Source organism: Calliopsis andreniformis, chromosome 6, assembly GCF_051401765.1.
Source record: "Calliopsis andreniformis isolate RMS-2024a chromosome 6, iyCalAndr_principal, whole genome shotgun sequence".
Taxonomy (NCBI): Eukaryota; Metazoa; Arthropoda; class Insecta; order Hymenoptera; family Andrenidae; genus Calliopsis; species Calliopsis andreniformis.
Genome location: NC_135067.1, coordinates 9,503,293 through 9,527,553, shown reverse-complemented (window position 1 = coordinate 9,527,553; position 24,261 = coordinate 9,503,293). Strand labels below are relative to the sequence as shown.

Here is a 24,261-nt window from a genome sequence, read left to right as displayed (position 1 = left end):
TAGATCACACTTTGATATTAGAAATAAATTTACTGAAATTGGAAGAGATTCTCTATTATTTTTATTTATACTTGAGAATCTCTCGATTAAATGGCAAGATTCCTTATTTCAGTTTTTAGTGACAATATTTGTATTTAGCCAACTACATGTGGACATTTGTGTCCAGTAATCCTAAAGAAGTAATTTTTTTGCAGAGACTTTTCTTTTTTTAATTCATTATTATATCCCAAAATGAACTTGAAATATAGTGTACAAAATGAAAGCTTGAAATTAATTGAAAACTGCTGTACGATAAAATTAATACAGAAGTTAGTACTAGGTAATAAGCAGAAATGATGTGTATAATTAAATTTTCAATAATTTTACTCGAGGATTTTCCTCTTCAAAATACTCCATAGAAATTTGTGGAACAGTAACATCGAATTGACCTTTCATCCCTCATTGGGCAGGAGGAATTTCCCTTGCAGTTTCGTGAAATAAATTGCATTTTGTGCCATTCGAATGTACTAACCACGAATCATAGAGCGTACCAAGGACCTGTCTGGCAAAGAAACGATAAATAGGTGTTCCCTGAGATGATAAAGGTGACGCATTCGTGGTTCGCAGATTTTCATGTTTCGAACCTGTTTCATGAGAATACATGTGACGTAATGGGTCAGGGTCGTAGAAATGCACGTGCAGTTTCTGCTGCTGAGTGACAGAAATTAGGTTACACGTGCTCCGTAGTCTCGTGAAATATCCTCGAATAAAAAAAAATGAATTCGAAAACCCCATAAATAGGATGAATTTTTTAAAACTTCCTTACTCTTAAAAATAAAAAAAAAAGTAACGTGGCTTATAGTTGCGCAAAATCTGTAGCAAACTTAGAATATTCATAAAATTTTATGGAATATTTTATGGTTATAGGCCGCAGGTGGATTAATTGAAGGCTAAAAGTTATTTAAAAGCCTTACAGTCATGAAAAACTCTAGAATAAGCTTGGAGATAAGCGTAAAACAGGGAAATTTTTTTTCAAAGTTATAAAACGATTCTTGGTACAGCATAACTATGAAAAATTAAAAAAAAAAACACTTACAGCGATACACGATTGAAGAATAAAAAAAGTAAGAATAATCATAATACAAGAAGATACTTTTTTCGCGAGTCATAGGATAATTCTTATTGCAATATAAGTTATGAAACATTTCTAGAACCTCTAATAGAATATATTACAGAATAAGAAGATATCTTTCTTGGAACTTACAAAAATAATTGATAATTTAATATCACACACGAAAGACTTTAAGAGACTCACAGACACGATGAATTAAAGAATGAAGAGTATGGAAATTATCATAACATAAGAGTTTAATTCAAAACAACCCCTAAAAAATGTCAGAAGACTGCTACAATCATCCAAAATCTAACTTCGAAAAATCAAGCACATCGTTTAAAAAAATCACACCAGGCGACTATACAAAATAAATAAAAAAACTTTCAGCAAAATTGATAGCCCTACAAAACTTACAATCTACTAAAAAATCGCACGTTTCTTCCACTTAAAAATCGTTTCACAACAAAACATTAAGGATCCAACAAAACACCCATTTCCAAAATGTTGCATAGTCACGTAAAAATTTTGCTCTATCCAAAAATTCAGCAGTTTTCCTGTACGAAACGTCCAAGAAGGAAATATGAGGCAGAGAAGCAACAGTTCGATTCGAACTACCGCGTCTAGAGAAATCGACGTGTCTGGAACTAACTCATAGCGAGTGCATCAGGCTAGTGCACCGACGATGCACGCGCCACGTAACCACGAGAGGGTAGACAGTTCTGCTTGGTAACTCGACAGGAGGGCCCGGCAGGCCAGTTAGACCGGCGGAAAAGGAGGAACGAGGTTGCAGCTAGGAGAGAAGGTTGAGGTCTGAGTTCGAGGCCAGCTTCCTCACTTTCCCACACTCGCGGCTGCTGTTACGTTGCTCGCGTAATGCGCTCGCTGCACTCGAGCTCACCTACATTCCTGCCTCTAACGCAAGCGTCTACACCTGCAGGAGTTACGAGGAAAACGCGAGAGCCAGCTTTCCGTAACGTTCTCGGTTTCTCGAGTGGGCAAATCAAATGATAACTGTTATCGTAAGAAGCTTTAGACACAAATAGTCATCCCATATGCAATTTCAAATGGTAATTTAATTTACAAATTATAAATTCGTGGTAATTCAATTAATGCTAGATATCCATGAAATATCCATATATTTTGAATACTTCTCGAATTTTTGTTCTAGTGTTTATGAGGAAATGTTGCTTAACTCAGAAATTCGAAAATGAAACTTTTGGGATTTTAGTTTTTCTTTGAATTTCTTTCTTAGATTTCATTTCCTTCTGTGTTCAAATACAGTTTTATTATTGACGTATCAATATTCTCTCTTTGAGGTTTAATAACTTATAGTTACCAAATTATTCATTTACTAACTCTTTGTACTAGGAGATTTACGATTTTGTTTTCATAAAGTTTTTCTTAGAGGTATCAGTTGAGTGGAAAGGATTAACAATTAAAATTGCTTCGTGCATCTTACCTTTCTATTAGATTTAAAAATTTAAGAATTCTCCTATTTTCAAATGATAAAATATTCAAGTTTTCAAAGCTTTCAATCAATCAAGAAAACAAGGTATTCAAGACAACCTTAATTATTGCTGAGATTTCGTACGCAATACTTAAGCTTACAGAAGTAACTCTGAATGCTGGGAATTATTATAGCTATGAATGAATATTAATACATTCAATCAGAAAATACAAGCTACTTTATTGAGAATTTCTGAATGGCTATGTTACGTAGTGTCATTTAGTATACAACCTTAGGGGTGTGAACACATTTCTGTCACGTTACGCGAAATCATGTTATTTTCATATTATAACAAATTTGTTTCATATTATCGTAAAATAGATCTAAAACAAAGAGAAAACCTCAGCTCACGCTATGGATTTACTATAGCATACAACGTGAGCTTACGAGGGTGGTGTAAATAGAGAGTAAAGTGATACCAAGAACTAGGGGTTGCTGACTAATGCTACACGTCAATCTAAGATTATATATTGGGTATTTTTGGATCAGGCTCGGGACATGCAAATTTTGCAAAGTATATACCCCCTGCACGATGAGACTTTCTTGCGACATGTCTGCAGGCACGTGATGGATTCAGGACTACTTGGAATTATTTTAAATTTCTTTGTCTCTTCAAAGATCCGGTAAGAGTCAAGATGCTGAAGACATGAGACCTCTCTTGCCTCTGTATCGCCAAGCTAAACATTTTCTAATTTTCTAGGCTACATTCAGTGATTTGATACATCTAACTCATATAATAGTATAGATGAACATGTGTAATTTTCTTGGTATTAATACCAGTGTTCGTGTCTCAGAGAAAAGAGGGATCCCATGTCTTCAAAGAACCAATGGTATCGACTCATGAGGCAAGCCTCGAACCTGGTCACATCGTGTATGGAGCCCTTTGCATAATGAATAAAAGATCTGCATCACGAACATTATTTTTCACATTATATTACTATCAAGGTCGCCAGATTTCACTATGGACCATTCATGAGGGACCATTTTGCTCAGGAATACCGAATATACGATCTTAGGCTGGGGCATAGCATTCATCCGCAACCCACGGTTCTGAGTATCACATTGCTTCCTCTTGACAGCGCTCTGACAATGAGTAACGAGAAAGAGGATGAAACACATACCTTTTCGGCCAGACATGTTCTTAGAAAGGACTATTCTACTTATATCCATTAACGCAACAAAAACCCACCAGACACCAGGATTATCAATTAATTCTGTTAATTGTGGTCACTGTCTATTAAATACCATTTCAAGAGAAAAATACAGTAGGATCGTGTGTTCGTCTCCATCTTCTCCCTGTCAGTTTCTAACAAAAGGAGCCCCCACTCCTCTGTATTATTTTTATCAGAGAACCTGACAACGTTGTACTCCATTTTGCTATTGTGTTAACGGCGGGGAGCGCGTGAGAAAGCACCCGTCGGGAAACAGGCAGGCTGAGATTCAGCGAATACCAAAGATTCGCACGATAAATGTCGTAGCGCTCCGTGATACCGTAGCGAGCGCGGAATCGGTTCTGCCGTTTTCTTGGCAAAGCTGAACGGCATTCCGATGTGGTCGTGTGAAAATTCGCGATTTCTCGGCTTCGATCGGTGAAAACGAGAGATCGAGTTGCTCGGAAACTGTGAATTTAGACATATTTTTTTTTAAGGAAACTGTGAATTTAGACGTATTTTTTTTAAGGAAACTCATGAGCAATTTGGATGAAATTTTAACTGGGTACTCTAGTAATACTCTACTCATAAAGCTGAATCAATGGAATGTTGGATTTTTGATATACCTTTTAGAAATAAAATTATACAGGGTGTTTGACAAGTGTCAGAAATTTTAAAGGGTGATTTCATACGTAAATAGGACGAATGTTAAAAAATTGCGGTTGGGGCTTCGTTTAAAAGTTATTAATTGTTGTAAAAACATCTAGAATTCGCGAGAAATGTGTCTGAGAATGAGTTAACACTTATTCTACTGCTGACGTACGGTTGCCAGATCAGACACAGTGGAGTTAGTAGAATAAGTGCCGAGTCAGACACTGAAATGCAATTTCGTTTATTTTCATGTTCGTCTTATTTCAATACGTAGAGTCACCCTGTATAGTGCTTAGTCGATCGTTCAGAGAATGATGATTGATCGTTTGTGTTTCCCAAATATGAACATTATGTATAAAATTCCTTTCTGCAAAGCTTCTTGAAATTTCCTCTAGAATTTTATTAAATTTGTCTTTTTAAATCCTTAGAAAATGGACCAAGGTGGATAGAGAATATAATTTTTCAAAAAAGTCATTTATTCTGTTAGTGTCGATAGTTCATTTGTTGAGAATTTAATTTTCCAAAAATTACGCACTTCAATCGCTCAGAATTAAGGAAAATTTATCAAGCTATATGCACAGAAAAATGTATGTACATATTATATCTACATATTACAAGAACTGACAATAAAAAATGATATTTCCAACATTCATGTTATTTTCTTTGAATAGTGAATTTTCTTAAATCAAGATAATATTAACGAAAATAAACATTTTTCCAAAGCAAAAGAAAACATTAGAAACTATCTATTTTTGTCTACTTTTCTCAAACAATTGAATACTTATCTCTATTTCACGTGAACTGATCAATTAACTCTTTATTCAAAATATCTTGAAAATATCTTTCAACCATCAAATTTACCCTTTTCCAACATATTTAAATTCGCTACCAATAAACTCATGTTTTATCATGAAGCTAAAAGATTTCAACCTAGCAAAAACGTTCGATTGTTCACCATAGTCGAGGAGGTGATTTATACCTTCTCGTAAATTAATGAAAAACGAATCGCTCGGTCGACCCTGAATATGCTTTTAGAAGTGTCTATCGCGCCACGTAGCGTTACAAGGCACTTTGCGAGCATAGGAGCAAAGCTTCTATTCGCGAATCTTTTCGAGCAGAATCCTGCTGGTCAATGGTCAATGTCAGGGAACGTGTTTGAGTGTCGCGGAAAGAGCAAGAAATTGCCGGGGACAATGTTCCACTTCAAGGATATCTACTTTCCGCCCAGTGTGACGGAGACAGAAAAATAAGGAGGAATAGTAGCTGTTACGTCTCAACCGAGTGATACACAGGGGGAATGAATTTTGGAGAACAATGACTCGAGTGGATTTCACTTAGATTGGAAAAATGTTATCCAAGTAAAAATATTAAACGCTGAATAAAAGATACAATAATATTACTCGTTATTTGACGAATGAACATAATAGAAGGATAAAACAAAAATAACTTGCATTATCTTTATTCAAATGACATTTATTTCAAATAAATCCATTTATCTGTGACACTTCAAATGAAGATAACTTGGATTATTTGAATTTTCTAATAACGAATAAAGATAAAGTATCTTTTATACAAATCACTATAAATAATCTTTATTTCGATAAGGCTAAACTCTGATTTCCCGTAATTTGTGGCTTGTGGAATTTTTGCATCGTGCTTTTTAAAATATAACTAGTACTGCGATAATCGAGAAGGCGATTATGATTTTTTATTGTACATTTACTGCTATTTTTGCCCTCATTCAAATTTGGCTTAATTACTAGAATGTGGATACTATTTAGTGTTTGATATTAAAGCATCTAGTATCTTGATACTGCTGAAACGTTTAAATATTTATACATAGATGTTAAAGTAAAAACTACATTGGATTATTATATAACAATATAAAAATGATGTTATTTAAGTATACGATATTATCCACTTATTCTATAAACACATAAATATATCAATAAAAATGATCTTAAAATACTGAAACCACACAATATGAAAACAGATCAGTACAAATTCTAGAAATAACATATTCCTACCAATGACCAATAATATCATTTGCATTTCACTTGGTATCCTGTATACATAATTAAGTACTAGAACATTTTACAAGTGTAGCAGAAACAGATACCCATACACAACCTAATCATTATCCACTTTAACATTTATGAAGCCATCAAAACATTTACTCATCTCGTATTTCAACTCCAAAATCAAATTCTTTTTCAAATACGACGAAAGACACAAACGTATCGCGCGTACTTCTTTCTAACAATAACTATCTAGGAAAGAAAAATATTTTCTCTCGTAATAAAGCAACAAGAGAGATGAAACTAAAAAGTTTCAGGAAGGTCAGCCTCGGATTGCATTTTTTTCTATGAAAGTAAATATTTTTTAAGCGAAAGAAAACCGTGGAAGGCAAAGAAACTGGAGCCACTCTAGCGCCACGTTCACGCTAATTCCCCGTTTCCCAGTTGTGTTTATAAGTAATTGTAAACTCTGAGGGAACTGCTTGCCTGACGAGAGGCCAAGAAAAACGCAATTAGCCGCTCTTGTACCGCGACCACGCTAGTGTTTGCTGTTGCGACGTGCTCGACTCGCGACAGCAAACTGTTTCGTGAGAATAGAAATGGCGACTGCTGTAAAATCTGTTCCTTTTACAACGATACGCCACAGGGAACACCGCGGAATTTATCTTACATTTTCTGCGGTGTCAATGTGAATTACTCTCATTGTGATGATACTACATCGCTTTTTCCAAGGAAGTTATTCTTAGATACACACTTAGATACTTAGCAGACACTAAATGAAATACACAAGACTAATGGTGTTCGTTACATTCTCTTTTAATCATTTTTGTTCTGCTTGATGAAGATTGTAAATAGAAAGTGATATACTGGGATTTAAATACCAATTTCAGTTAATTGTGTACATCTTTTAAATGCATTGAAAATTATATATTCGTTAGAGTGTTTAGAGGAAGAGGAACATATAATAAATAATTAAAATACGTAGACATAGGTATTATCTATTTTTAAAGAAAGAAAAAGATGTTTGAACTTTCGTTAATTAATAGATAATCGTTTTTGAGTTCTGGTTACGCAAGAAATTAAATATCTATTAATTTCACTTAGCCATCTACGTATCACAATTATAGGTAGTAATATTCATAAGTATATATAATAATGGCTACATCAAATTGATATATGTACATGAGTGATCAATTTAACTGTAAACTTCCTAGTGTTGGCAGCATTTATTCTAGCATTGGAAGTGCTGTCAACACTCATTAGAGTGTTTCCAATTAAACTGATCACCCTGTATAATGACCATGAATGACAAGAATTCAAGTATTACTACTAACTGATACTTTAGAAATGAATGGAATGTCCACGTATTTTAAACCTTATCAAATACTCCTTCATTCTCTAAGTAAAATAAAGCATCAGGAATTACTAAAAAAAAATTCCTCAAAGTCAAAAATTATATTCTGCTTCAAATATCCGATTTATCTCGTCCAACTGTCTCCTCCAATCAATAATTCAAGAAATCAAGATTTTCTTCAATAAAAATAATTTCAATGTCTTTCAATATGCTTGTTAGGGGATTTTTAATTCAAAAAACATGAAAATAACTCGATGAAGTCTAATACAACCGCCTCGGTCGCGGATTTCGCAGCCGAGCGAATTCGCAACGGTGAATGTCAGAGGGACGAAGGAGAAAAAAAAGGAGGCGGAAGTGCTCAAGGACTTTGGTGATCGTTGAGCGGCTCCCGCGTCGTCGGACAACGAGGAAATGCGACTCCAAGGTGTAAATACGGCCAACAATCGTCGCGATTATCGCGTGTGGATTCATTCCTGGACTCGTTTCGTGATCACGTTCGAATTTCGTAACGATCACTCGCGCGTTTCGCAATTCGACGCTTATTGTCGAAACCTGCGGGCCCCCTTGTTGGTAAGGCTTCTTTAATTGGCCACCTTCACCGAAATAAAAAAAATCGACCTTTTTGCTCACAGTTTCGAGCCACGTATTTGTGGAGCCAATCGTGAGCAAGATAATTGTAGAAAAATAAAATTACTTTATTTTTTTCAAGAAACATCGTACAATTTTTCTTTGAACTATGGAAGTCTGAATAAGAATTCAATTTTGTATTTGAATAAGAATGAAAAAATTCTTGATTTTAAAACAGGAAAATAAACTGCGTTTAAAATTGGAAATCGTGAAACGGTTATAAAATTGCTCTAAGCTGAAGGAGATCAATTAATATTCGATGTATTTAAAGATTTAATGAATTTTTTTAGCGTAATTTATCGCGCGAAAAGACTTCAAATTTGTCCAGTATCTAATAATATCTGCTTCGTGAAATGTGTACCTATGCTTTCTTTAAATATACCTAATATAATAATTTGAATACATGATGAATTGTATGATGACCTAACCCAGACCTAGTCGGTGTTTATTTAACGATAAGACTTTTAATTAATGTTTGAACACCAGAGATCCAGAAGCATCGTTCTCTCTACAATTCCAGCAGAGAGTAACTTTTTCCTCTGCTTTTAATGTAGCAGAAAATCATTTCGCCGCGATGGAAAACGTTGAGGCGTACTAAAGGTTAGCGTTAACACACTTTCGAAGTTTTACACCGGTCGAGAGGAAAAGCGTGCGTTTTATGGGGCTTCATAGACAACGGGACGATTGGCTTTTATCGTGGCCACCCATTTTCCTCATCGATTTTCATCCGGATAAAGCGAAACTGTTCCACGTCATTAAATGTCGTCAGTCTTCTTTATGTACCTACTTATACGATGCGTATGAAATACGGGATAGCTGAATTTGAATTTAGTAGATGGTGGAGCTAGAATACTAAAATACCACGGGAAAATAGGCAGATGTCAATATTAATGTCAGAGATTATTTAGTAAAATAGCTAGTATCCCAGATAATATCTAGTATAGAATAAGAGGGAATATTAATGTCCACTGTAAATTTTAAAGATGCGTAAAAGCTGTTACGAATGGCTATGCAGAGTCAGCTGATATCTCAATATTTCCTAAAATATTGGATATTACAGTGAAATCTTAAATATCAGTATTAATATCTCGTGTTGAATATCCTACGGCCTACACAATTCAAAAAACAACTAGTATCCCATATAATATTATCTAGAATCTCGATATTATCTCAGATATCAAATACTGAATATTAAAGCTAATACAGTAACATTTAAACATTGACACCTACATATTCTAAATTATATTATGTGATATTTCAGTACAAAACATTGAATATTAAACATTAAATCCAAAGAGTAACTTAGAAGTCTATAAGAGACTAGCATCAACATCTTGCTATTCCACTAGATATTACTGATACTATACTGATAAAAATCAGACAACTTATTACATAACAGTAGGAATAACGATTTAAACTGAAGCTATAAACTGCATTAGAAATACTATAAAGGATTTTAATTTTAATAAATTCCTCCTAGAGTGCTAGTCATTAAAGTATTCCTATCCACTTTCCAATATCCTCAAATCTCAAAGATCGTTAAATCGTGAATATCGTTTCAAAATGGTAATAAAAATTTTTGTATGTTTCTAACGACGAAGGTTCCCAATTCCATATAGACAAGATGTATATAAATACACTCTGTCCATCTAAAAATCTATATTCTATACCTGGGACATGCCGTAGTCGAACTCCCGCTGAATCCGCGAGGCGGACCAACGTGAACAGTAAAAACTGGTCGAGCGAGTGCGCCAAGTAAGCGCGATTCCTTACCAGCGTTCTCGTGTCCTCGTAAACCGAGGACGCCTCTTCCCGTTCCTAACCATCTAACGTTCCACTGTGCTTTTAATATCGCTGTCGTGCGAGCTCATCTACGATCCTGTCCGCAAACTGAAATCGAATTGAATCGCAAATCAAAATCCACGGTGACACTGCAGCTATACAGATTGTTTTACAACAGGTGTCGGAAATTTTAAAGAGTGCTGCTGCATCTTAAAACAGAACGTAAATCAAGAATGATAAAGTTGAGTTTAAAGATTAGATTTGAAGTTATTAGTTGTTGAGAGAACGCCTAAAAGAAACGCGAAATGCGTGTCTGACTCGGGACTTATTCTACTGACTTCGCTGTGCCTGGCCCAGCTTGTGTGTGTTGACAGTAGAATAAGCCGCAAGTCAGACACGTTTCACGCGAATTTTAGTAATTCTAAAATGGAAACCCATTTTCGCCATTTTTGATTTTTGTTTTATTTAAGCGTGTAGAATCTCTTCTTAAGATTTCTGATCCTTGTGATCGAATATTCTACTGTAGTACCTTTATCTATATTTTTTACTCTCTAATAAACGAGATATGACACATGGAGTTGAGAAAACATGAACTTTTCTCAGTTTAAAATTTTAAACAAACATTAACGCAACTTATTTTTCATGATTTACTATAGTTATCGTGAACATTCAAAAATGGAGGAATTTAAATAATTCTATTGACTCTATATAGTTTAATAGAATATTTATTATATCGAATATTTTTAAAAAATTTCAAAAAAGTAATTTTTATCTTTCGGAATGTCAGAAAAAATTTTAAACTCTTCCAGTAATTGAATATTGAATATTCATAAGGTATTAATTTTCTAACATGTGCAAAGCAAAATAGACGCCATGTTATTATACAGGTTAGAATATTTCGTGTCAATGTCAAGATCACCACTTGTTTCAAAGGTTACGTGCAAAACAACAGACGTGAATGATTTACCTTATCCTGCGGGCGTAAAGCGTTTCTAAACGATAAATGACCATTCGTTGCACTTTATAGACAAAAACATAACGATTTTTCACACTTTTTGCAAATTAACAGAATCACTCAACAATTTTCCTTAACCCCGCCAGCTGAAACTGTGGCGCCACCTGCAGTCGACGCGTGAAACTGCGAGTAATTTTCAAGGATGCTCGCAGGTGGCGCCACAAGACTACCCTTAGGCGGTTATTACGAATGATTGACAGAAAACTCGAATTTACTTTTTAAATTCAATGAATGATAATTGTTACTGTTCACGAAACACGAAATAGTTTGAGAGCTGAGAATAAACTGTATTATATAAGTCAGTATATTTTATACGAACCTGTCGAACAAGTCTGCAATTAACGAGGAGAAATAAGATATTGTGAACCTCGCAGTCATATTACTATATCGCTGAAATTGCTCATAAAATAGATGTAAAATTGTAAAAATGGAGTCGTTTCAATAACAATAAAGCTATTTTAAACTTGTACAGTATTATAAATTTGGTTGAATGGTATTAAAATAATAATAATAGATAAATATGGTTGAAAAGCGGGAAATTTGAATTTAAATTTCCTTCCAAGAGTGAGTAAAGAAATAATTAAATTCATTGTTAACGAAAGAAGTATTTCTTTTGAAGTAAAAGATTTCATTCTACATATGTCTAGCTATACCTATTACCCACATAGGATTCGTTTGTTTCGTATAAGTTTTGTATGAACATGTTGAAGACTTGGAGGTCCATAAACTGCCAGAGAATATATGTACTTTCGTGGAAAACGAGCGACAAAGATGGAAAACAAAGAGAGTCAAGACAAGAAGCTTTGTATTTGCATCGAAAGTGGCACTCGAGAGAAGAGACGAAAATATGATAACCCTCGATCAAAGCAATCGTTTCACTCATGAGCGTCATCCCCAATAAATAGCTGGGAAATTGGTTGCAATATCGCGCATAAAGTGACCATCCCAACCTTATGAATGTGACTACATTAAATGAATAATTGTATGTGCGTATGCACACATTTTTTACGTTTAGAACTATAATAATAAATTGCAAAAGTAATAGAGAATCGTTCATTAGTAAATTCAAAATGTAACAATAAGCTTGAATTTTATAATAGGTTTTTGAATATCTACTAATTCAATTCCTAGACCAAATTCAGAAGTGTTGAAAGTTCAGATTCAACCTCAAGTTTGAAGACATAAAAATATAGAAACTTGTTTGACGGACTTCTATTTTAATTCTATTTTTAATTTCAAAGTCTAAGTTACATCTTAATTTTAAAATCGAATTTAAAATTGATCTTGATAGCACAGTCTATCGAAAATCTTTGAAATGAATTCAATTTTAGTTTCACAATTGTGTTAATAAAAAGAAATAGATAATAGCTGAACTTGCAGGCACTGAAATTGCCGCTGAAGTTACAGAAAAGGATGAAAATCGACGAGAAATCACGGTACAGGTGAAAAACAAAATTATAGCCAATTTCGCAGGTGAAGCTAACACACGGAATCACGGGCAAAATTACGGTGGTAATTGACCTGTGGTAATTGAGCTGTGGGCTGTAACGTCACTGCGCGAGACTAAATTGTGGTCTGCGACAAAATTTCAGTGAGAATGGTGAGCACCCTTCCCACTGCAATTTTATTGCGTCCCCCAAATGAGTTATAGTCGAAAACAGAAATCAAATTTTAGGTTAACGATTAACGTTTTCCCATATTTAATTACTGAACAAATTTAATTTCGTTTGAAAAAAACCCTTTTGCCGAAACAGAAATTACATTTGTCTCAGAAATGCGAATTTCACAGAGTTATAGAACTAACATTTTTAAATTCAACTAAAATAATGGTAAACTGCATCAAGTTGTATGAGAAATGGATTGTATCAGAAATTTCAATTAGATACATGAGCAAAACTACTGTAGAAGAAGAAATGCACAGAATTCTACCACTGATGAAAATTTAATAGAAAGTGAACACGTCATGTGAATAAGATAAATAATTTAAAATGGAAAAATTGGTAGATCCTATAAATAGCCCTAAAAACATATGGCACGGTATACGTAAGTAAAAAGGTTGTATTGAATATGTAATGTATACAACTGCATCAGAAATAAGTACAAAATTGCATAAAAGATAAGAAGGCGACCGAATTGGAAGGACACAACGAAGATAAGAATCTTTTTAAAAACGACTATTATGTTATCCACAAGATCCGATAGAAGACTCCTAAAGCGATCGCTGCATCGTAGCAGAAGCTTCAATCTTCTGCAATGCGTCTAAAAGAAAATCTCCCACGCCCCATTGCGATTCTCGTCGAAAGTGCAACGTGCAATTTGCTACCTGAGCGATCTCGAGTCGTTCGCGAGCACAAGGTACCCTTATCTGACCGTGATAACGCGAATCGCGATAAGGGGAGGCGAGGCAAGGTGAAGCATGTCCTGGCGCCTGCACAGCGAAACCAGCGCGCTCGTATCGCTCGACCTAAATTCGCAAGACACGTTGGTCATCGACTTCCACCAATTTTGAACAGAGGTCCTTTACTAACATACAATAATTTTCTATTTCACCCACATACCACAGATAATATCTGTGGCTATAAGACAAATCGATCTATGTCATGTTTTCAATTTTAAGTTGGAGCCTTAATTGAGATCTATATTCTTATAGAATTTATATTTGTAGAAGGAAGAAAAGGCATTAAAAGAATTTTTTCACTTGAATAAGGGTTCAAGAAGACAGAAGTCAATAAAGCAGTATTGTAGTTGAAAACTTTAGACACCGATATGTGAAACACAAAAACATGTAACTTAGGCCATTTTGTCTTACAGCCATAGATGTATCAGAAGTACTATCACCTGGAAAAAATTAATTGTTTCAAATTCTGGTATTTGAATAAAATTAAATGGCCCACTTTTTTAAATACACTGCTAGTCATGAGTTTGGACTCAGATTGTAACTCAGATTGTAACATTATAAATGTAATATATCTACTTTTGTTAAAAAGAAATTTAATCTATTAACAAACATTAAAGATGCTAGAGTAAAATTTATCCTCACCTGAAAATACTCAAAAAAGGGAAAAACTGAATCATTGCTCAATTTATGTGTCTAACAAGATAACTCCAATTTTCCTAGAATTTGAGGAATTCCCAAAGTTTGACTGATAGTGTGTGCAGACTTCTTTCAAATTTACTTTCTCCCCTCCCTGATCTTAATTTTAAGCACTAGTCAGTAAAGCAATTATATTGAATTTTAAGTACTGGTCGAGAACTGGCTATTTCTTAATTAATTTGTCATCGACTTAGTTCTAGAGAGAGGATAGAGGCACGAGAAGTTATTTAAGAGATTAGACCGCGATTCCACTGGCTGTGGAGCCACCATTTTTGCCGTAAATCACGGCTGCAACGCGATCGATATCTGGAAAACGAGACGGGCTTCCCTCCTTCGTCCACCGATGTACTCGACTGGAGGAGGATCGCCCTATTTCCTAGCGTGTTTACGTGGAAACACGCGAGGCCCGGTGCTTCCGGAAGTGGGTACTTCGGAGGCGGCGATAGGCCAAGTTCCTGCTGCAAACTGGTTCCCCAAGCTCCTATCGCTTTGGGAACTAGCAGCGGTGAAAAGGAACGGGTGATTCAGTACCTCTTTCCAGATATATTAGCTCTGATAATTAAGTAATTAATAGTTCACAGTATTTTCTTAAAATGACTGTGCCTTTTTTAATTTCGCTGAACTAATTTATGCGTATACCTAAGTTATCGTGATTCTTTTTTGTTGAGTTTCTCTATCTCGCTAAATTAAATCGTGTATCGTAATATTTGATTTAGCTGTAGAATATAATACATGTTCTTTGAGTCCTTGACAGGAAAGTGTTTCTCTTATCTAGAGATCGTAATTTCAGTTGGAAACGAGAGGAAAATTGCTCTCTATGAAAATATGCACTGGAAATATAAACCGAGTGTTTTTCTAGCGAGAGTTTCCACTAGCGTGAGACACGCGCACTTGACCTCCTGAAAACTGTTATACATGCAACTCCAGACTCGATTTTTGACTCAAAATGAAATCGCCAGTAAAAAAATATACTTTCACTATTTCATAGTCTCTTTTCAATAAAAAATAACCTTTCTTAGTTTCACCTTAATTTAGTTAAGGAATTTAGTGTGATCTCAAATATAGAACATCTAAAATTTGGTGATAATCTCAAATTGATAGAAAGTCTGACAAAATGATCAATTCAGTACAGAAAACATAACCAATGTTCTAAAGAAATATCAAGGATTATTAAAAAAAACTAAAAATCTATTTTATAGAAATACTGCACATGGAATGACCTAAGAAGATAATTTCGATTATCTTTCGCGTCATTAAACCTTCAAATAGAAATTGGGTTAAAGATCTTCCAGAAACGAGCAAAACTTCTAATGTGATTCATCGCCAAAATTTGAGCGAGGATTTATAGTTTCGACTATAAAAAAAATCTGGCAATGTGGGTCATGCATGGCCCGCACAGATGATACGCTGATAGCGTTCTTGATAAACGAAGTGACTGACTGATTGCGTACCGACGACCTACATCAACGCCTCGTCTCGTTTTCTTTCGTTCTTGTGCAATGGAACGATAAGTTTCTTTTTCTTCTCTCTATTCTACAACTTTCTTTACTTCTTTCTTTTTCAGCCACTTATGGGAGAACGTTGCCTTATCTGCTCTATTTTTATTCTACGTCTGATTTTATTTCGATTCTTTTCCCACGAAAAATTTCTCCTTGCGATATTTCTTTATTTTTTTATCGACAGATAGTGAGCTCGTAAAAAGGTAAAGAAGGTATGATTATAATCGTTAAGGTGTTTCGCTTATCATGGACACAGTCATGAGATATATAATTTATGATATAAGAAATACTGTTCTACTTTCTTTCCTGATATGGAGCTTTTTTCTTTGTGTATTTTAATCAATTCTGTAAATATTACATTTGAAACTTCAAGAAGTTTCATATCATTTTAAACTACAAATGTGGTGAATATTATTTATATTTCAAAAAACTAATTTAGGATATAAAAAATACTCTTTGTACTATCTACTAAATTCTAAAAGTATTTCTGATCTGAGGAACCCCAAAGAGTCACCGCCTTGGACTACAGCAATCTCTGATCCCTTCATCATAAAGACGCTGAATATCATTTCCTCTAGCAAACAATTATTTTTAACACTACAAACATCCTATTAATTTTTCCTATAGGTATTATGAAATATCTCCTCCTTCCCTTTCCACTATTCAGTTCTAAAAATACGAGCTCAGAAATCCCCAGAAGCCACAACGCCACCATAAACTTCAACCTTCGTCCCCTTCACCATAAACACCCAAAATACCATTCAGCCTACCAAAAAGAAACCTCAACGCAACAAACATTCTATTCATTTTTCCTCTACTAAGAAAGACCTTCCTCCTTGTGTACCGCTCAGTTCTGCAAAAAGAATCGCAGGAACCCCAAGAAACCGCATCTTCACCTTGAACTTCAGCAACCTCTGCGCGCCCTGCTTTTAGAATCCCGCGGTTGCGTGAAATGTCATTTTTCTTCGCGAAACAGACTGGAAAACAAGAGTAGGAGGACGGGAGGATCGGTGTGCAAGACGGGTCCGTGGTTACGTAAGAGAACGAACGAAGGGAACGATAAAAATAAGCGTTGGAAAGGTGCAGGAGGCGAAGAGAGAAAGCGGCGCGGCGTGTGTTTGCCAACCGTGGCGCAGAGGAGTCGCCTCCTCCGCCTCTTGTCTCGCTGATAACCGGCCGATAAAGTGAACCGTGGGTAAATATAGAACGTCCCGATGCTCTCCTCGGTCACGTTGCACATCGCCACGATGTCTGTTCGGCCGGTGCGCGGACATGCCGATGATATACCGCTCTTCCGTCCATCAACGATTGAAATTGCGCTGCGACCACGCTCGATCATCGATGCCTCTTCCCCGATGTGCAACGCGCCACTTTTTCCCCGATCACCCTACGAGAATCCCTCGGACGAAAGAACTTCAGTGACAACTGAATACCCACTGACTGAGATTGAATGATACGCCTCTAGGCGTCGCCTTGAATCCTTGCACGCGTGTGATCACCACGGCGGGACTGAGCCGACTTTGACGGTGATGTTTTTATAATGGATCTTGAATTTATGGAAATGTTATGCACTTGGAGAAATGTGGCAGAAGGTTTCGATAGAGAGGGTTTCAGTATCTGGTGATTGCAACTATCAGTTGTACCTCGGCTCTGGGTTGAACGTGGCGATGATGGTCAGTCGGGAAGTGAGCGTGGGAAGTTGATTTTAACCATTTTACGCTAAAAGCGTTGTATACATATATGCGATATTGTATGTTAAGTTTAAGGAACTAACGATAAATATAGTTGTAATTTTAGAAAGAATTTTTTGTGATAAAATAATCTTGTTGGAGAGTTAGAATTATACTAAGAGAACATAGAATGTAGAATATAGAAAGATAGAATATACCATATAAGTAAAGAGAACTAACATTGCTTTGAAAAATTTTATAAAAAGAATTTTAGTGATAATGCTACTCAAAACAGAGTAAAAATCTTGTATGTAATTCCTTAGTTTCATATAGGCACAGTATTTGAGTTATCTATACACTAGGTAGTAACGATACACATTAAAATCATTACAGTCGAAAAGAAGTCAAAATGAAAGTAAAAACTAATATTCTCCAAATTCCTTAACAGAAAAAATTTTCATTGAAATTAATTCATTAATACTTTTTAGATCTAATTTTTGGTCGAAAGATGCCTCACTCACAGACACCACTTAACTCTTTACGCCGTCAATAACAATGAGAGAATTAAACCTGAGGCAAGGGATCTATGCATCATGAAAGAAGAAACCGCGACGCAGAAACAAATAGGGTAAAATTACTGAATAACAGGAGTCAGACCTTTCTGCAAGTAAAAACGCTCGGGCCACCAATGGAAAATTAAATAGTTGACTGCGTATGTGTGCGCGAGCGCGCGAGTCGGAATAATAATTATATGGGCCAGTGCAGCCAGTGCGTGGGAGGGACTTGACACATTGTCATTATCCTCATCCTATCGTCTATGTTTCACGCGGCGGACATTCATGTGTGTGCATACGATGCAGAAATTCGTGCGAGTGCATTAATGTATATACGTAACCGTATCACTAATTCGTCCTACAGATCAATATCACGTGACAATTAATTTCAATCGCTTGACCACTGATTTCAATGGTCCCTGAATCTTCTCAAGCTAAAAAAGGTTTGTAATACTTCTTTCTTTTACCATAAATTTCCCTGGGAAATTTAATTTTATTTCTTCAGCCGAATTTTTGGAATTCAATTTAAACCAATTTTAATTTTGAGGAGAATGACCAAATTTAAAGAAATATCAGACTCATGCTCTTAAATCTCACTGCAACGTATTCAAGTACATTTCAACCCACAATATATTATGATCTCTTCTATCTGGTAGTATTAACCTCGTGTCTACCAACAGCATGTGCGATACACGGTTCATAATGCACGCACACCACACACGAGCCACACACGTGCTGCTGGTCTTTGGTCGTGCGTGTAAGTGAGCCACTCACGCGAACCGTGTGCATCGTACACGCACACGTTCGTGCATCGTCACTCAAGGCCGTATCTGCATCCTGCTGCAATTCACACAGTACCTCCCGCTATTAGCGCTGGAAAATCCATTGGATGGGTTCTCAGACGCACCGAGGCCGCGGAAAAAGGGAAACGCATCAGAACCTTGGCTGGGTTATGCGATAACGCGTTGCCTGAGTCTCTAAGAGGGAAAACGTCTCCTCTCGAAACTTTAATTCTATTCTCATGAATCAATCTCTTTCTACGTAATATCTAACTGTTGTGATCAGAAGAACAGCCGATTCCTGTTTTTGTTAAGAATCCTGTGTGATTTGAATTACGCGCGCAGCGTCTGCTAGTGAAAACGAAAGTCTCTAGATTTTTTTCTAGACACCCTAATTGCTTACTGAAAGGTAGAATTCTGATTTTGAGATAAAGATCTAAGAATGTTATGAAATTTATAGTTAGCACTAGTATACAGGGTGTCCAAGCTGAAGTAGGCTACCTAAATATTTCCTCTGTTTTTAGTACATGAAAATCGTTCATAGCATAATTTGAATGGTTTTGAAGAAGGAATATCATGGAAGAACAATCTTTTGCATAGGACTATTTTTTTTTAATTCTTCAAATGTTTGTGTTATTAAAAAACGAGGAAATATTTAGATGTATTTTGTAGATTTGTCACTTGAAAGAATTCTAATGAGTTGGGAGTTAAATAAAATATAATCTATCGTATTGCGTAATCTCTTTTCCTCTTTGCCATTTTGTATTACGATTAGAGGAAAGTTCTAGGAACATCTGACCCCCATTGAAACGTGCATATTATGGTAACTGTGTTCAACTTTTTGCTAGCTCCATATTCTACTTATCTCCCTGTGCCCGTTACGGGTATGCGGGTTCAATCTCCATGCTCGCAACCACCCATGAACAAAATATCCATATCGTGCCGAAAACCGCTTAGAACTGTCTCGATAGTGGAATTGGTTTCGCAATTAATGTCACGGCCCACATAACATTGACTAAATGTGACGCATTTTTCGTGGAACAATTGTGAGACACGTCATCCATTGCTTTATCGTGACTGCGTTAGTTCGTTCTTACGCTTTCACTACCTTTTCTATAGAGAAATAAAATTCCCTAGACTATCCTTTTTTCAAAGTTCCTAAATTCTCTGTTTCGATTAGACATTTCGAACGTGTGGATTTGTAGAACGAAAATGTTCAATTTTAAGAAAATGTTATTATTAAGTAACATATAAATTAAAGCTAAAAGATGTATCTTAAAAGTCCTTCCACATAAGGAGAGTTACGTACAAAACGACACGGCGTTTCTTCCAACTTGGAAAGGAAAGTTGCTACCGTCCGAATCAATAATTTAAGCCAATAAAAGGATCATTACACGCACGTAATGTGAAGAAACAAGGGAAAAAGTTTCACCCTCTATGAGAGCAGCCAATTAGTATGTGTCGTCGAGCACAGACAGCTAATGCTATTTTTAAATCATTAAAGAACACGAACCTGCTTAACTTCTGTCAGTGGGAATCGTTTCCTGATAGTGAGACAGAATTTAAACGTCAACGTGAAAAGAAGACTGAATGGAAAATCGAAAATGAATTACTCCGAAGTTATTTGTCTTCGGGTTCGATTCATTAAATTTTGCCAGGGAACCAATACTCTGGGAATGGCTTTAAGAGTTTCCCCTTTTGTCTACGGGCTATTGAAAACCTTCGTTACCATTAAATAATGCCCTGGCGTCTTTTGTATTCCACCGACTATTTATCTCGCGGAGAGTTTCGTTCTTCGACGAAAAACAAAAAAGGAAAGCCGAGAACCTCGGTTAACCCCGTCCTATTAAGACCTCGTTTGGCGTAACAAACATCCCAATGCGGAAACCGCGACTGAATTTCTCTCTCTGACAAACACTCTGCCTCGTATTTATCTCAAGTTTTCTTACAGCAGGTGGTGCAGTCTTAAAAATTGCGTAGGGTGGAGACATCTGATCGAGTTCCAGTTTTCTAAAGTTGCATTAAAGTATCTTAAATAAAACAATGTTTAAAATGCTCTAATAAATGGAGGCTTATTAAGTGTTGTTTTCTAGATGAGAAACTTTGGCTTTATTTTTAAAAATTTTTTCTAAATATAGATATTGAGCTTGATACTTTTTTTTCTTTTCGCATGTTGCGCGAAGTGAACAGAATTTAGTAAAAATATTAACTTCGGTATGAAGAATTCTGCAATTTTTGCAATTATATAAATTTACAGATTTTAATCTCTAAAATTTTCTTAAGAATTTTACATTAGGCATGCAGAATTCTGCGTTTTTTGTAATTATACAGACCTACAGATTTTAATCTCTGTAATTTCCCTAGGCACGTGTAGATATAAGCTATGTAAACTGTTTCAAACCTCTTTCAAGGAACATTTCCCATTTGTGTCAACTTCCCTAATTGCAACAATCTAGATATTATGCACAGAATTTGGAATGACACAGAATTTGCCTAAGCATACTTATTTAGTTACATATGTTTTCAGGAAATTAAACTAGTAGTCATTCTCACTATATCTGTACCATATAATTTTTTACATGAATATTCCATTTCTCTAAATTCTTCTAATCTACAAAACAGACTCTATATATCATCAAATTCCATAAATTACATTTTAATATTCTACACTCCTTTAAAATTCTCTAGACACATTAAAACAAGCTAACAATAAATCGCTAAAATATTAGAATTCAGTGTCAATTAAATTTTCTAGACACATTTCACTAGATCTCTCATTCTAAGTAATTTCTCAACAATTTTTGAAATCAAAGTAGATATTTCACTCTTCCAAATACTCTCACGTAAACTACATTCAAATTAATCTACAATAATTTCTGCTTCTGCTCTCGTGCTTTCGACGAGACGTGCATCGTTGTAGCACGCGAGAACGGTGCAGTATGGCAGTAGTGCAAGCAATCACTTGCATTGACGGAAGTGGACACGAGACAAAGGGGGAGGGCAGGGTGGAGGGACGCGTGAGAGGAGAACGTGGCCAGTGACGTCACGTCCGGTTACTCGTCGACGTTTCACTCTTTTTCTCGCCGACCATGCGACCAGGGAGAAAGAAACGTGGACACACAGCGAACTCTCATTGCCAATTGTGTTCAAGGTGTCATCCTAAGCCTGAACAATTTTTATATTTCATTCTGCTAAATAAAATTAATTCACTCTGCTTGCATTGAACATATAAATTTTATCTCGAAAACTTCAATTAGAGCATAAACTCACGCTTCTTTAAAATTTGACTAACGTTGTCTTGTATTATAACTACATATATTATATTCCACATGTTAAGAATTTTATCGAAGTCTCTATAAATGAGGTTTTAAATATTATGAAAGTATCATAAAAATAATTTATTTGGAATTTAGGCTAAAATATAACTGAAATTAACTCGACTAAAAATCTGGGATTCTTTAAAACCTGTAAAACACTTTTAGAACCATATGAAAGTGTCTTCGCGATAATAAAAAGTCAAGTGTATCTCAGAGACCCTCAAAATGATCCTCACCCTTTAATTACACCTACAATGCATAATTACATAACCTACATTTCACACATACCATATCTCTTTGAAGCATGATGGAGTTAAAAGTGTCCCACTCTTTTAATACCTAAATATGCAAAATAGGATACTTTTTATACCACCTTGAAAAATTCAAATTACTTGAAACACCCTAATCATTCCCTAATAATTAAAATAAACCTACTTTGGTAAATTTTATAAGAATAAAATGTCTGTGCATCATGGGCTTCAAAGACACATACAATAGAACCTTAATTAACTCGGTCCCCATTATTCTTGCTCCTTTATATTTAGGTTTACCTCTATTCAGTGAAACAACAATACGAGTACACAGAAATACTAATTAAAATTGAAACTATGATTTAATAATGACCTATCGAAAATACTAAAATTAGTTACCTATCAATGAATAGGCTCTTCCAAATTGAAGTCACGTATTAATCGAAGCCCTATTGTACCATAATAACTCCGCCCACTTACCTATCTTACTGTTGGGACTGTAAGGATCGTAGCTGCTGGAGCTCATGGGGCTAGCGTATCCATTGTTGCTGGGGGGTTGCTGTTGGTGCGCCAGTGGGCTGGAGTGAGCCAAAGGGGGTTGCTGCGAGTCGGTCAGCTGTTGCTGAGGAGTCGTGTAGACCACGTGCTGGTTCTGCAGCGAGGGTGAGCCAGGGCTGTTCGTTGCGAGCCAGTCGTCGGGCCTCGCGACCTTGTTGGCGCTCGCGATGCCAGTGAAGAGGCTGTTTGCTGCTGTGACCGGTCCTGTGACCGACGACGGCGTCGTCGACGTCCCAGCCATGTGTTCGGGCGTCTCGGCCTTGATCAGCGTCAAGGACGCCGCTCCAGCGACCACCGAGGCGATCGTCCCGACGCTCGATACCCCGCTCGCCGAGCCTCCGTTCGTGGTGTCCATGCTGGAGTCGCTGGTGTCCATGCTGGACGTGGCTGGATCACTGGTGGCTAACCTGGAAGTGGCTGCCAACACGACACCCCCCGTGCCAACCACTCCCGACGCCTCATCGTAACGCACCGCTACGTTGCCGCTCACTAAGCTGGCCACCGTGACGGGTCCTCTGCTCACCTCTGCTCACCTCTGCACACCTTCCGCTCGAGCTTTCTTCGATCGCTTTCTCTCACCTCTCCGTGGACTCCCCCCTGGCAATTGTTGCTGCTTCTCAGGGCGACTAATTGGAATCCCAATTGGCCAAGTGGCTGAGGATGTTTCTGTGTTCTCTCTTCTTCTAGCGCTGAAGGCAGTGGTCTCTATCGATCAGAGATCTAACTCTGACCCGCTCAGGCTAACCCTGAAGCCTCGTTCACGCAATCACGCACTCGCAGGGAAAAATAATGAGCACTCTGTCGCGTGTATATGCTGTCCAGGGTGAAGCCTATGACCGTTGGTGGAGGAATGTCGAGCCACCCCTCGATGTCGCTCTTTTTCCTCTCGTTTTTGGGCTCACCATACAGTGCCCCTTTCTTCTGGGTTCCTTAGCTTTCGCTTCTGTTGCTTTAATGGCTATTATGCGCGCGTTTATATCACAAACGGACGCGATCCGAGCTTGCACGGGGCTCAATCGTGCCTGCGTTGTTTCACCAGCGCTTCTCTTCGTCGCGGTTCAGGGACTTCTTTTACCGCATCTTGACGCGCGCCTCGAACCTCGACTTCAGGTGCATAATGCTCAAACTCGTCGGAATCGTCGTCCGTTGCTGGCTTGAGGTATCTGGAACAAAAAATTCAGTTCTTAGCTTCTGGTCTAAAAGGTGTCCATCTTTGAGTTGTTCTACACTAGGTTTTGCTAGCTGTGAAAAATATGAAATAAAAGAACCTGTCACATGACCAAAAGATGTTGAGAATAAAGTCTGTTCTATCTATAATCTATTGCAGTCTATAGCCTATTT

The 24,261-nt window shown here is 36.6% G+C and overlaps 1 protein-coding gene across 1 annotated transcript in view; it reads right to left on the bottom strand.

The window, feature by feature from the left end:
- Positions 1-23,443, bottom strand: part of Ecr (ecdysone receptor) — an 82,914-nt gene extending 59,471 nt beyond the window's left edge. Inside the window, exon 1 of the mRNA XM_076379500.1 lies at positions 22,843-23,443. Within this exon, the coding sequence (XP_076235615.1) occupies positions 22,843-23,296 (454 nt within the window). The 5' untranslated portion in view covers positions 23,297-23,443. The remainder of the gene's footprint in view (positions 1-22,842) is intronic.
- Between the last annotated feature and the right edge of the window lie 818 nt (positions 23,444-24,261).